The sequence below is a fragment of the Argopecten irradians genome, chromosome 16, assembly GCF_041381155.1.
Source record: "Argopecten irradians isolate NY chromosome 16, Ai_NY, whole genome shotgun sequence".
Lineage (NCBI taxonomy): Eukaryota > Metazoa > Mollusca > Bivalvia > Pectinida > Pectinidae > Argopecten > Argopecten irradians.
In genome coordinates, this window is record NC_091149.1 from 10,336,033 (window position 1) to 10,352,737 (window position 16,705).

General features: G+C 33.5%; 1 protein-coding gene across 2 annotated transcripts in view; it reads right to left on the minus strand.

Moving 5' to 3' along the window:
• Positions 1-7,511: 7,511 nt before the first annotated feature.
• LOC138311057 (alpha-catulin-like) overlaps positions 7,512-16,705 on the minus strand; it is a 57,453-nt gene continuing 48,259 nt past the window's right edge. For both annotated transcript variants that reach the window (XM_069252488.1, XM_069252487.1), the window contains one exon: positions 7,512-16,366. In XM_069252488.1, coding sequence (XP_069108589.1) covers positions 16,184-16,366 — 183 coding nt within the window. In that variant the 3' untranslated portion in view covers positions 7,512-16,183. The remainder of the gene's footprint in view (positions 16,367-16,705) is intronic.

The following is a 16,705-nucleotide window of genomic DNA, read 5'->3' on the forward strand; positions in this document are numbered from 1 at the left end:
GGTTTGGAGGACGATAGCCCAGATTTGTTTCCGATCTACAAAATAAAATTGGAGGAACTGGAAATGCGACTGTAATCATAGATGGCGTCATAATATTGCAATTGAATATTCTGTCTTTGCATATCACCAAGTTAGCGTCTTTGAGGGTAGGTACAATGTAGTCACTGTGACGTATTTTTGTGAACAAAACGCACGTCGTATTTTCTGGAAGTATGACGCTACGCATGCAAACTGATGACGTCACAATCAATACCTACATGCAGAGACAGATTATGGCATTCAAATACAGAATAAGTTACGTACAGGAAGACACTATTAATCATCAAAATATCAATAATGCCGAGGTCAGTCAGGATAATTAACTGAACGATGAATAATTACCATAAAAAGGGCAAATTTTCCAACAGTTCCAAGAAAGCACAACACGAATATACCACAGTCTTCCAAAACACGCACTGTGCCCTCATACATGCTACACACCGCATATTGTACATGGGAGGCCGTCCTTACATGACCCAAACAAAAATCTGAGGGTACTCTTATCATAAACCAGTTCGCGGTGACCTATCTCCATACTATAAAAAATATATCCAAGTCAATCCTTAATACACTTCACATAGTGTCATTCAAGGTTTCTAGAGGTGGCCTTTGCTATGCTCGAACAACTCTTGTTATGTAGTTTCTTTCGTTTGGTCTATTTTTTATATTTACGTTCTATCAACGGACAGGGTCATTTCAAAACAGCTGCCTCCCGTGTATGTGGTGACTTGCGTGTGTGAAATGAGAAATGCGTGTTCTGGGAGACTCCGTTATATTCGTGTTATGTTTCTTGTATAATTGCATTGCTGTATCACTGAAGCATGCCGTCGAAGTCACAAAGCAATATATCCCATCTGGCCACAGTATACTGACTACTGGCGAACCAGTCGTCCAACTCTCTTTATGGTGAGCGCTAAGTAGGAGCAGAAACTTTTATATATATAGTGGTTGGTGTGTAGGATTTTGCTAAATGATATAATGATAGTTAATGAGGTACTAATGTGCAAGTCCACCCCTACGACAAACAATATTATAAAGGGAGAACGTCCACAAAACTTATGAAAGAAAATGTTTAGTGATCTAAATTATATTTTAGAGTAACCTCGTAATTTGATAAAATTGTAATATAAGGTTAAGTAGCAAAAGAGAGGATATTAAAAATATTCATGAAATATACATTTCTAAATTCGGATTACAAACTTGATCCTGCTTCCATCACCAATACAACTAAACGACCGGTAACAAGATTCAAGATTTATTAAAGATTTATTATTAACTCACTCATGACATATGTAACAAGAGGTAACAATTTTAAAAAAAGGATGGACATAGTGATCAATAGACAAATCGAGATGCATTAAAACATTTAACAGCTTAATGACTATATAAAACGACTTACTTTACTTAAGTGAATTAGTATCCTGGTATATACATTTCTCGTAATTTTGTATATATCGTGGTACTCATCTCCAACACAGAGAAGATATTACATTAACAGATACCGAGTAACCGGTAACTTTTGCGATTGTAAAAGGTCCTGACATTTTCACATTTTTTAAAGCTAAAAGAATGAATGGATAAAAATGTTAAGATGCCTATGATCAAGCAGATTAAAACAAATAAGATGATTTAGAAAGTTTGAGGAAAATATAAATCGAACCTTAAAAAAAATATTTTTTTGGAAATCCCAAAGCAGCCGAAACGTTTTTATACAGAAGTTGTTAAAATATCAAAATATTGAGAAAAAAATGTTTTTCTAAATGAAGACTCCTCCGTAGCTTGAAAGCTTATTTTTCTTTCCTCAAATACTTTAATACTTACCTAAAAAAGCATTGTCATGAAGGTATTTTACTTAATTAAAACATGTATTTAATTCTTCTTAGAATTATCGCCTATACCGCAAGATTAATCTAGATTAGTTTAAAATCTGACATTTTGCAAATGGGAATCGGTTGACGACACAAGAACCTCAAGAAAAGCAAAAAATAAGGGGCAAGTGATTCCGATACAGGATAAAAACAAACGTGATATCAAATTAAGATAAACTGTTGAATTAAAGTGATAATGATTACTTTTTAATGCTATGACATGAAAACATTGAAAAAAATCTCTCTTGAATATGACATGAAAACATTGAAAAAAATCTCTCTTGCGTGAGATTCCAAACTATGTACAGATTGGGATATCTAAATGAAGAATCTTTTATTGCTTTAACAGACCATTGAAATACCGAAATTGGATTGATGTACAGTATACACTATTTTGAATTTCTGTCATGTAATTATTCAACCATGAAAATCCTTTTCAATGAAATAAATTGAAACTTCGTAAGAAAGTACCCCCGGACATTCCATGTTATACAGTCAAAAAATAATACTCACATGATGAATGTCTGCAGCTAAGTTGTCTTCTGGCGATCACCAGTAAATGTCAAGATTATAAGCGTTTCAAATAGCTTGGGTTAGCATATAAAAATTGATGTTTGTCAATTATACAATATTTATTCAATAAAAAATAAATTTGTTTAAATTCAGATAAATAAATAATTGAAGGTATGTCCCACGTGTCATAATGAAAGCCATCAACAAATAACTGTCAAATTAAGTTCCCTTGCACAAACGTTTGCATACATCAGCTTCAGCAAGAGCAAGTCGTGATAAGAATTATGGGCAGCAAATGTTGCATTCAAATGTCCAGATGAGTCATACACCTAAGGCCATGGGACATCGACGGGCGAAATTTACTTTAGTTACATATTTTGGTATTGTACAAAATCAATTTAAATACATTTACATCTTTCTTTCCTTTGGCTTTGTTAAAGGCCCATTACGTTTCGGAGCAAAATATAAAGGTTTCTTAAAAAACGTTGATAATATCAGAAAACGCATACCGATGATCTAAAATAAGGTTACGGCACCAAACATATGCAAGATTGCCTGCGTAATATATGAAAACAGTGGATCCCGGAGAGTCAATTCGCTGTTTTGCCGTCTGGCGCAGTGATAGTCAACTACCGTGCGGTATTTAGGACGACGGCGGGAAACATAATACGACCCGCGTTATGAAAATAAACATTTTATTTATTTTAATCAAATCGTTCAGAGGGTGATGATAAATGTAGTATTAACGGTAAGTTAATAATTTATAGGACTCTACAAAATTATCGATCTTGTTTTACATTCCCATTTTAAAAATTAAAAGCCGTTTCGGAAAGGTAGTGGGCCTTTAAGTCTTATTAATTCGTATACAGTAAATCATAAATGTATATGCAGCTGTTCAGCCTAACATTCACGGTGGTAATAGTTAATGACTTATTTTTGCCAAAAAAGGATGTAAATATAAGATTTATCTTAATTTTGACTGCATGTATAGTGCATGTAGCGTGAACTCAGTTGGCAACGATCATATTCATTCTTGGAACGCGCTCTATAGAATATATTCGTTGCCAACTGCGTTCATACTACCGTATATACAGTCAAAATGATGAGCATTCGGTATCATTTGAAATGAGACTGCTTGTAAACTAAGAATGCACATAGTTCCATATTTTACGAGAATGCACTAAAATAATAATAAAAAAAATTCAGCGGTTCTGCATACTGTAATCATGGGTATTTCCGAGAGTGCTTAATTTCGCGATTGGCATGTATAACACTTTCGCGGTGTTGTTATTGTCGCGATAGATATACTTTCAGAATTTTATTACAACAAAATTGATACATGTAAAAATTACGCGCGGGGGATTTTTGCGATCAAGAGACTTTCGCGTAATAAGGTAATAAGCGTAAACCCCACTCGCGTAAATGTCCACGTTTCTATCAATTACCTTCTTTAATTTATATGTCTACAAAACAAATACAATGTGTATGGGATCTATCTTCTTAATGTTATATCTCTATTATACAAATACAATTTATATGTAGTCTATCAATTAGCTTCTTAATTTTATATCTCTACAATACAAATACAATGTATATGTGGTCTATCATTAGCTTTTATGCTTCTTATGTTATGGTCTATCATGCTTTAGTCTAATCAATTATAGTAGTTTACAATGTATATGTGGTCTATCAATTAGCTAATTTATTCTTCTACATATACAATACAAATACTATGTATATGTGGTCTATCAATTAGCTTTTAAATGTTATATCTCTACAATACAAATACTATGTATATGTGGTCTATCAATTAGCTTTTAATGTTATATCTCTACAATACAAATACTATGTATATGTGGTCTATCAATTAGCTTTTTAATATTATATATTAAATTCTCTACAATACAAATACAATGTGTATGTGGTCTATCAATTAGCTTTTAAATGTTATATCTCTACAATACAAATACAATGTATATGTAGTCTATCAATTAGCTTCTTAATTTTATATCTCTACAATACAAATACTATGTATATGTGGTCTATCAATTAGCTTTTTAATATTATATCTCTACAATACAACTTCAATGTATAAGGGGTTTTTCAATTACTTTTTATATGTTTTTATCTCTACAATACAAATACAATATTTGTGACGTCTATCAATAACTTTCTTGATGTTTGTATCTCTTCAATACAAATACAATGTATATGGGGTCTATCAATAAGCTTCTTAATGTTTTTATCTCTACAATACAAATACAATGTATAAGGGGTTTATCAATTACCTTGAGTTCTTAATGTTATATTTCTACAATACAAATACAATATTACAATATATATGGGGTTTATCAATTAGCTTCTGAATAATGTTTTCAATCTCTCCCTGAGTTCATTTCGACAACTGAACCCGCCTTGTGATTGTCAGAAAGAGAACGTTTATTGTAACCTTCCTATATAGAAGTATTACACCTGTTCTACTACTGAACCTGTCCTCAATGTGGGACCCAAATATCATACTCGGACGGTCCCAAAGTTTGACACTTTTTAGGACCAGTATTATCCCGAAAATGCTTTTAATCCTTAAACGGCGAACATTTTTGTTTCGTTTAGATTTTTGAAATAGGAAATCATGCCTTGAAAGGTGTGGAAGAAAAAACATGTCCGTGTGATAATGTTTGAGCTATTGTCTCTCAAAAATACTTAACTGACAAAATTTTGGATTTGTTATTGGAATTATGCCGTTTTGACCACATATTTGACATAATCAAGCCATAATTTTCTAATAAAGTTTTTGATATGTATGGATATTTGCAGAATTAATTTTCCGGTATTCTTCTTTAAAAGACATAGCAGTTATGATGATAAGACTCATATTTTGTTCTCAGAAAACAACATATGCTGACCTACCCCTTAATTTTGAGCTACTAAAGACACCATTTTCTGACATTTTTTTCAGATTTACAAAAAGTTCTGGTACCACTAGACCTTTGTAAATATTTTGCATAACAATAGCGAAAAGGTTGCTCTTTCTAAATCAGGAAGAAAAATTGGAGAGTCTGTGTACTTGCTTTTTTGTCCCATTCAAAAATTTATTTTTCAATATTTTAGAGTAAAAATAGAAGCGTCATATAACCGTAAGTAATAAGAGCATCATTTCACACATTAGTGCTTAATATTTTAACTACCACGATCATAGTAATTACAGCAAAGCTGGATACAACTTAAAATGCTGGCACAGTGATGATTTAAGTAAAAACAATTTAGGTAAAAGATCGTAAAATGACACGATTGCAAATTGACTGGTAAATGGGTTATTTTTAGAATCCCTGTATAAAAAAATACAAAGAATAGGAAAGAAGTTTGGACAAAATTTGCAAATTTGCAACTGACAACTTGTAACAGATATTGTTAAATCTTATTTGAAAATCTTCAAAGTTCTTCGATCTATATCGGAAAGAGACTTCAACTAGACTGAAACCTCAGAGGTGTGGGTCTTTCCTAGTATGTAATATAGATTATCCAATGACGCATCTAGCCTCATAGCAAACCATTCCGTGTGCACTTTGATATTGCATGTCAATGGATGGCTAGAATAATTATAGAATGTATGGTTCATCTCGTGACATTGGTTCTTGTCCATTTTGGTAAACACCCATAAGCATATGAGCTAATTCCATTAGCACGTGAGCATTATGCAAAATGTAATATTCAAAGAAACCAACGTCGATGCCGGGGAAATCAACCGCTTGCGGTTGAACCCGGAAGATAAATTTGCAATTCGATAAATCTTCCATACCTTCGTTTAAGTACACGAAAGTAATTTATTGTGTAGATAACAAAATGACATTCTTCATTTGCTTTTTGTGTATTATTTTTCATTTTATATCATCGGTTTAATATACATACATGTTTTATGTATGCTTGTGTGGCGAGGAATTTTCTTGTATACATGATATGTTCCGTGCGACATCCTGCCTATTCTTCAGATAGGGCGTTAGAATTGTACCTGCTGCCCATATCGCATGGTCGTAAGAGGCGACTTAATTTAGGAATTTATCTTTTCTCTACTTCCTAAATAACGTCTCCCTTGACACCGCATCACTTTTGGCGTTCTGTTTAGCGCTCGCCACTGTAAGGTAGGCTCTGGGTTCTAATCCCTGGTCGAGACACACCAAAGTCTATAAAAGTGGTAGTTTCTGCTCCTGCTTAACGCTCAGCATACAGGGAGTAGAACGACTGGTTCGCCGTTGTCAGTACATGTATAATGTGACCGGATGGGGTTTCGGCGACATGTTCTTTAGTGATATAGGACTATAAAATGAGTAACAGTTCCACTATACAAGAAGACACAATACGAGTATATCAAAAACGAAAAGCATGCACCTCACACTACATACACGATGCACTCTGCATATATGAGAGGCCGTCCTTACATGCCCCTATCTGTTAATAGGACGTTAATTAATTAAACAGACAACGTGATGGGATACGCTGTTCGGTGTCTTTGCAATATGCAATAAACAAGAGTTTCCAATATCACAAGGAGACACAGTCCAGTCTCCCAAAGTAGACAAACAGGCACCTCACACAGAACGTGGCATATATATGCGCATGGGATCTTGTGCTTAATAAGTCTAAGCTGTTGAAGGAAGAAAATCATTATGAGTATTGCTAGAGCAAAACATATCCCATATGATCCCCACGAACTATTACACAGTGACCTTGGAACCTTGGCTTCTCCCGTTGTCAACATAATGTGACCAGTCGGAGTATGCTGCTTCGTTTTTCGGTTGCCTGCTTCAGTGAAATAGCACTATAAAAGGGCAATTGTTATACAAGATGACACAACACGAATATACCGCACTTTCCAAAACACGCACCTCGCATTTCACACACGCTACACATCGCATACTTGGGAGTCCGTCCTTTTATGACCGTAGCTGTTAATAGGACGTTAAAATAATCAAACTAACAAACCTTGGCTTCTCAATAGTGAATTTACATCTAGCATCAGATCCTTGTATACAAAAGCTGAATACTCTCTTCAATAGAGCCGACGACTTTCTAAAAAATGACAGAAGTAGGACATTTTTATCAGAATTTTATTCACGATAACCATGACAAATTCTTTAACAATGAGTTGCGTTTTAATACTTCCATGGCAGTAATAAAAGCACACACAATTGAAACAAAACGGCAAGGTACTACATTTAGATTATTAAGGTTCGACTGAAATGGAAAACAGAATTCTAAAAAGGACTGTATAAGGTCTAGTTGTACCATTATGATCTATCAGAGAGAGTCATCGGACACTCAGAATTACATAAAAGGAAATAATTTTGACGAAGGGAAATAACTCTGATAGAGTGAAATGAAGGAAAGTATCTCTGTTGGAGAGAAACGAAGGGAAGTGAAGCTGACAAAGGGAAATAACCTTGCCAAAGGGAAATTACTCTGACAAAGTAAAAACAAGAAAATAACTCTGACAAAGTGAAATAACTCTGAGGGAGTGAAACAAAGGGAAATAACTCTGATGGATTTAAACGCAAGGAAGTAACTCTGACGGATAAAATTCTGATGGAGTGAAAGGAAGGGGAGTAACACTGCCAAAGGGAAATAACTCTGACAGAATGTGAAACAAAGGGCAGTAACTCTGATAGATCATAATGAATTATACACTTTTGCCTTCCACTACACTTGTTCAATAATGCATACTCATCTTTTCTTTGAAAGGAAAATAACGATGATCTTGATTTTTAGTAGATACATGTATCCTGTACTGACTTACTGTAAACCATCTTTCTTTTAGGTGCAATGTAATTTCACAAATTCTACAAACCAATTAATTTCGGGAAATGTATCTCTGTGATTACGATTTACGTCAATTCTTGTTTATTGATGGGAATTTCAATTCAAATTTTCAATGAAAAATTTTTAATCTTCTTGAACTTCTTTTGAAATGGAAATCAAAAGATTTTATAGAAAATTGGTTTATAGTATTATCAAGGTATCAGCTGTCAACAGTAGGTGCTGATTGTTAATTATCGTTTTCTGATAAAAAATTTGTTTCGAATCATTCTGAAAAATATGATGTTATACTTGCAAAACTGTGATGTAACAATTTTACTTATTCACAAGGGCAGATAACTCTTTAATATTGAAATATTTAATAGATAAACAAAACATTGTGTAAGAAATTAAGAAGTTGCCCATTACTTTGTGTAACATAATATCTATCAGTCTGTGTATGAATTCTTTGGCAAGATAAAACTATAGGAAATAAATAAGATATGTTGAAAAAATAATTAAAAGAAATAAAATAATTATCCATATACTTTGGATTAGTCTATAGCGGATAAAATAATAAAACTATTACACAATGCTTCTAATAAAACACTAAAGCACCAAATAAATAATACAATAACAAGAGATCAGTTGGGCCTGTATCATTCACAGAATCAAAGTACTGAAAGTACTCAATCTACTTCTGGAAACTAGACGTGAAGATCTTCAAAGAAGACTTCTCTTCTTAGAAGAGTACAAATCAAGTCGAGCTCTAAAATTTATATTCCATATTCATATTCATTGCATATTACATAGTAATCTACCTTGTTTGAAGGTGTCAACAGTGACATCATTATTTTCTGAGTAAAATACTCTGCTTACTTATGCACGCAAACACATGACGTCACAACTGCAATCTACCTGCAAGGGCAAATAACTCTATAATATGCAAAGATGAAATTGGCAGCAAATAGTTTGACTGACCCAATGTTGTCATATGTATTTTTTTTAAACATATAACTCACAATAATTAAAGTCAAAATCAAAATGCATCCATAGATTAACAAAGTATCACTAAAGGATTTTCTAAAATTGGTTCATTATCAACCAAACATTTATCAATTGTATTCTAAATTTTGTGTGTTTTTTTATTATTATTTATAATCTCAACAAGAAAAGATTAAAAATATTGACAACAAACTCTGTTTCAAACTTTTTCATGAAAATAGAAAAATGAATTAAAAGATGGTCAGCAAAATGTATGTATGTTATAAGAATAACAAAAAGTGAAACAAAAAACTAAATACAACCTTTGAACTCATTGACCCCTGTAAATCTATAATTACCCCTTCAAGCCTTTGAATTAGAAGTTCTCAAATGCATCTTCAGGGGTGAGTGAGTTATAAATAACTTACAAATCTACATGAATATAGGTATAAGCATCAAGGTTCTAAACTTTTATTTTTAGAACAAAATGTCAGTTGTGTTTTGCGTATTTAACAAAATATCTAAATCATTGCACAAATATATATCGCCAATATTGATAAATAATTATTTTACATATAAAAAATGAAAATAAAAATTCTCTGGTATGAACTGTATGTTACTAATGAAGAGAAAAAAATCAAAGTACTGAAAGTACTGAAACATTGTGCAGAAGAACCTATAAGAAATGACCTATGTAAATATAAAATAATAACAATTTCTGGGACTTTCAAGATGACTTCTTTGTAAACAATGTAAACTGTTTCCACACAAAGTTCTGATTTCCAAATAAAAGTATCAAAACAATATTATCTCCCCTTGTATTTCGTACATGACTGATATTTTCATTGAAAGTGGTACCTACTTTCCCTAAAAATCAATGGAGTAAATGATTATTATATTTCTGTGGATACATTATCACATTAATTCCCGAAATTTCGTAATAGACTGCTCTAATCTCTGATTTAGAAGAGTCTAAATGTATCTTAAGGGGTGAATCAATCAGTGAGTTCAATCAACAGAAAACTACATATAGAATCTTTAAACCAATTATGACAAAAATGTTGTTCAGTGGTATCATATCTAAATCATCTTTATATAGACTTTAATTATATAGAATGCCATAGGAGAAAGTTCTCACAAATATCCAATATCTCTCTAAAATATCGCAAATAACCAAATACATAATTTCTGTACAACTGTACTAATATATATACATGTATAAAAGTTTTTTTTTTTAATTATATTTAAAACTAAACATTTCTGCTACATTATATCACATCCTGTAAGAAATACTCTGAGTAAATACAATCAATGGAATTATTTTAATTACAGTAAAACCTGACTGACTGACCATCTCTATATAAAGACCACATACTTATAAAAAACACTTTCTTAGGGTCCCAAATGGTCATTTATAACACAATTAGACCCAAGTAAAAAGACCACTTGGCTATAGAGACCACTTTTACCATGTCATTTGGGTGGTCTTTATAGACAGGTTTCACTGTATACTGGTATACAAAATATCCAGAACAGCTCAAGACTCCATTCTATCATTTTTAATAAGAAATGAGGATATTTCAGTACGAAAATGAGGAACTAGTCAACGGAATGTGTAAAGCTATAAAATGAAAGTAAAAACGGGAATTTTTGAATGAGGATTTCATCCAGTTATACAACTTGTAATATACAATTTGTAATGATAAAAGTTTGTGAGTGTCAATTGGTGCATTTTGATAACACAGAGAATTTTTCTTTAATAAAGAATCATTCAGACAAACAAATTGTTTCAAAGCAATATCTGTACAATATAGTTATTGGTCATCTTAACACAGGTTTTAGGACCTTGCAGGCTCAAAAGAAACAGATGTACTTATAACAATTTTCACATTAGAATTTCTATATTGATGGCCAATCATGAAAGTATAATGCCAAACAGATTAAGATCTCCTATGTAAATTTAATGTTTTGTTTTGATATGAAAGTCAATTTGGACAATACAAGGAAACAAATTGACCAGCGTTAAGGAACAACAACTTGTTTTAATTGCTCATAGAATATGAAAGTGATGAGTGTAGAATAAGTGTAAGCTACTATTTTTTAAAATTCTACAAATTAAAATACCCTAATATGTTCAATTTTACATTTTATACTCACTTAGAAATTAAAAGCCATTTAGGTTTAGGTGTTAACATAAAAATAAACACCTTAAACTGTCTACTGACAGTAACTAAATTTGTCAACCATAAAAAGAAAAATGTTTAATATTTCTTTACCTCTGAACACACACATGTAAAAATTAACCTTATAAACATACCTTGAAATTAAGCTTTCAACATTATCAACTACTCAACGTATGTCTTTTAAAGATAATGCCACATACATATGATGGCCACTAACATTAATTTTATACATTTCACAAGCTTTATCTAGAAGCCAACACTGAAGACCTCACTAATGCAAAATATCAAAAACGTTTAATCCATGCAGCAAAGCTAACACTTCACACATTCATAAACATCTGTAAATTTAATCTTAATAACATTTGACCCACTTGACCTACTGGAGCAATCTGAAAGAACAGGGAGGAGACATTCTGATATCAAAGTTAATGAGAGCCATTCCGTTTTTTCCTATTACAGGGTTATCTGCCCTTGTGGGTAGACATCGATTGTGTTGTCAACATTTTGTGGTTAATTTTTTTTTTACCTGAAAATGTGGTGTTACATTCACAATTTCATGTTATAACAATCAATACCTACATCAAAGGACAGATAACTCTTAATTTTACCTTTTTATCGAGTTAAATTAATAATATGAGAATTATTTGAAAGATATTTTGTAAATTCTGAATTTTTATGATGTTTTGAAATGAGTTCTTTATGATCCGAAAGAACAAGGAGAGGAACTCTATATTAAAAAGAGCCATTCCATCTTTGCAGATTACCGGGTTATCTGCCCTTATGGTAGGCATCGACTGTGCCATCAACATTTTTTGGGGGTAAAATTTATGTTTTCGCCCTGAAAAATCTGATAACTGTGTAAAATGCAAAGACGGAATATTCACATTTTTCCTAAAATCCACAAATTCCAACCAGCAGCGAAATATTCAGAAACATGGTGGAAAGAATTCTATAAACTGGCGAACAGGGAAATTAAACCTTCGTGAGTTTACTCTGTATAGTAAACAGTGAGTTATTGACCCTGCATTTAAAGCACAATAACGTATTTGCTCTCATTTTGAAGCAGATCAAGTGGATAAAACAGTTTATGAGTTTTATACATCAAATTATCATATTTGATAGTCAATTACCACTGGACATTGTTAGTAGTCAACAACCAATGACTACGAGATAGAGTGTCAACTAAACAATAAATTTTCTTATAATTATTTAACTAATTCACCCCTGACGACTTATTTGAACACCTCTGATTCAAAGAATGGAAAAGGGGTGAAAATAAGTTCCTATCACAGCAAACATCTAATAATAAATACGCTTTAGGTTTAAACTGTCAGTAATCGAGATCTGCTCTAAAATGAAAAAAAAAGTGACACAAAATTAAAACTACAAGAATGGAAAAAATAACTTCAAGCTTTTGGAAAATAATAACAATAAATGGAATAAGATGTGATCTAAGACACATTCGTTCAAAACTGCTTTATTAAAAAAAAATCTATATTTTTCATTAAATCCTTTGTATTAAGTACGAGTAATACAATAACCTATAATATATAATTCCATTTTAGGTTTGGTGCAATTTCATTTTTTTTTTTTTTGCTTCAAATAAATCAACAATGATGACTTTGTAATTAAATACGAATTCATGAGATAAGGTCAAGATTAAATCAGTGTCACTATGGCAACATGAATCGATGGCTTTTTCTGGAAACAAAATAAGTCATGCATTATAAGGTTTTACGATATATTTCATGTTAATCAATGCTAAATATTTGACCCCAATAATGTTTTATTTTCCATTAAGAATTCTTGCATAATAATTGTTACAAACATTTATTTCTCTTATATACTAATTTTCCTCTCTCTATTGTCCTGATAAATAAATATGGAATAAACAATGATAATAAAACACATCTCAAGGAAAATTTACTGACCCAAATAATATTGACAACAACAACAACAACAACAAAATATATGTGCCGTGTAAATAAAATGGCAAGATTACAACAAAAAATATGTAAAATATGTATATAGTATAGACCTCTAATAAGATGAACACAAGCCTGTCAAAAATAATGACACCAATTACACAGATTTCATAAAAGGGACCATTTTTGGATTGCTGGGTACGTTATATTTACGATATTGCCAATTAACAGAAAAGGGAATACCTCTTACTTTATTTCACCTCTGTAACAAGAGGAATAACTCTTGTTTGGCAAAAAAAACCAAATTGGAATAAGATATTTTACTGCGATCTCTAGACTGCCCACTAAAATCTTATCGGTAAGGAATTTTTCGACTGAATTCTAGTTATTTACTAAATTATCTCCCCTTAGTTCGAAATGGACAAAATCATGAAGCTAGATTTTAATGATAATTTTATATTATACAGGCTAGTGGTGAATTGTACTCCAATCCTCCCTGGCAGGGGATCTAGAATGCAGTCTCATTTAGCGGTGTAATAATTTCTATGGAAGGGGGATAACTTTTTCTTCCAATCAGTATATATAAATCAGAATTACCTCCCCTTTCCTGTGATATATATATCTCCATGGTTACTACGAAATTAGGAATGATGTTTGTTTCAATTCCCCAAGTAAAGGGAATGGTTTCAACCCCCATTCAGTACAAGGCTTCAGTTTCATGAACATTTGCAATTTAAGAAACTCTTTATCAGTAATTCTCCACAGAAAAGCAACCTATCGTATTCGCCATAATTAGCATCCAGGGCACTTCAGAAATTGAGGTGTCCGGATTCACATGTAAAAAGACTCGAATGTTCATGTAATATGGGAAACAATGCTGATGTCAGAGGCATTACATGTAAAACATTATTAAATCCATGGGATGAGGCATTTATACAACTTCAACTCTTCTCCAGAACAAGAGGCCCAGGGGGCCTGTATCGCTCACCTTGTTTATAATGCCAAGTACTGTTCTGAATACAGGTTTATTGGTTTCTCTCTGAAGGAATTTAAATATTCACCTCTAATTTCCCTATTGGGCCCCACTCATTCTGCTCAAGGGGGTCTGAGCCAAAATTTATATTAATTCTGTTCCCCTTCCCCCAAGGATGTTTGTGGCCAAATTTGGTTACAATCCATGTAGAACTCTATGACAAGTAGTTATTTAAAGGATATACCTCTATTTCCCCTATTGGGCCCCACCCCTCCTGCCCCTGGAGGGTCAGAGCCAAAATTGATACAAACTTTGTTCCAATTCCCCTAAGGATTTTTCTGGCCAAATTTGGTTACAATCCATGAAGAACTTTATGACTAGTAGCGATTTAAAGGACTTACCTCTATTTCCCCTATTGGGCCCCGCCCCTCCTGCCACTGGAGGGTCAGAGCCAAAATTTATACAAAATTTGTTTGCCTTCCCCCAAGGATGTTTTTGACCAAATTTAGTTACAATCCATGTGGAACTCTATGACAAGTAGTGATTTAAAGGATTTACCACTATTTCCCCTATTGGGCCCCGCCCCTCCTGCTCCCTAGGGGTCAGTGCCAAAACTCATGCAAACTCTGTTCCCCTTCACCCAAGGATGTTTATGGCCAAATTTGGTTATAATCCATGTAGAACTCTATGACAAGTAGCGATTTAAAGGACTTACCTCTATTTCCCTTATTGGGCCCCGCCCCTCCTGCCCCCTCGGGGTCAGAGCCAAAATTTATACAAAATCTGTTCCCCTTCCCCAAAGGATGTTTGTGGCCAAATTTTGTTACAATCCATGTAGAACTCTATGACTAGTAGCGATTAAAATGAAATGTTGACAGACTTCGACGGATGGACGACGGACGACGGACGCCGCACCATGACATAAGCTCACCGGCCCTTCGGGCCCGGTAAAAAGGGAGGGCACTTATAGGGGGAGGGGAGCTAATTAAGGTGATTACGGTAAGTATACTTAAGGAAACTTCCTTAACTTATGTATTATTTTCCTGCGAAGAATTTTAAGTTGAAAATTTTCTGGCATTAAATAATGTTGACTAAACTTGGCCCAGGGGGAGTAACTCCAGCTCAATTCTATCAGAAAGGAATAATTCCTGCCTTCAATCTCATACATACAAAACAGATATATATCTCCAGATTTAATGTTCTAGATATTTAGTCTTTGTCTATGTGGCCACCAGTCAAAAATATACATTCTTATGTCTCTTTATAATCACTGTGAATACTTACATGAAGACATAAATATTCATTATGTAAGAATGATCATTTTTGACTGGTAGCCACTGGAACTCTTCAATATATTGAGGAAATTCTTAAATCTTTCTCTGTACATAAGAAATATCTCTTGGGGTAGTAAACCCCAGTATGTATCATCCGGGCAACCAGACAAGTAGAGTAGACTAGTCGCCCCCTGAATATATCACCTGGGCAACCAGACTAGTAGACTAGTCGACCCCTGAATATATCACCTGGGCAACCAGACTAGTAGACTAGTCGACCCCTGAATATATCCATCAAGCGCATCATAAAATGCATTCAAACATTATCTGAAAGTAATCTCACTTGATCTTGACAGAACCAATTGACCTTGACAGATTTATTCTAATCTTATATGACCTTGACCTGGAATGTCTCTCTATGGGGCTACAGACCTAATACCTCACAGCCTTGATTGGTCCGTCTTAAACTGACTGTTTAGTTCACAGCCAAACTATTGACCCCTTAGTCTAAATATAGCCATGCTCTAATCAGTCATAATCTGTTACATGTCAGCTGTCAGGGTTTGATGATTTGATGATATCAGCAGCAGTTGACCTTTTGACCCCAGACAACTCATCCTAGCCCTGCCCCCTGTCATGCACGGTCCAAACTGTTATTGCTGGAAAACTGCCGACTGGATGACGAACTCCGTTGCATTCCATCGGCAGAACTACTATACACTGACTCATTGTCCGAACTGTTCGAGCGTGCATCAGCAGATGACTGGCTCCGCCATCTTCTGCTGCCACCTGGCGAGCGGCGATAGTCAATGTTATACTATAATATAGAAGCAAATAATATATTAGTATTTAAATTCACCAAAAATCTTCAAGCAAGTGACGCCATGGCATCACTTGAAGGCAGTTCAGGAGAAAAACAAGCAAATTCGTGGAATTTCCATCCCCCGCTTTCAGGCAGAAAATGACCTATTTTATTAAATCAAAGGGCCATAACTCTGCTATTTAAGATCTGCCAAAATTGGCAATGGAACTTGGCTAAGCCCTTAAGGCATTTAACTTTGTTATCAAGTTTTAACAATTAGTTTTAACATTTGTTAGTTATTACACAGAAACTCCAGAAAATTACATTTGTAGTAAATTAAAGGGTCATAACTCT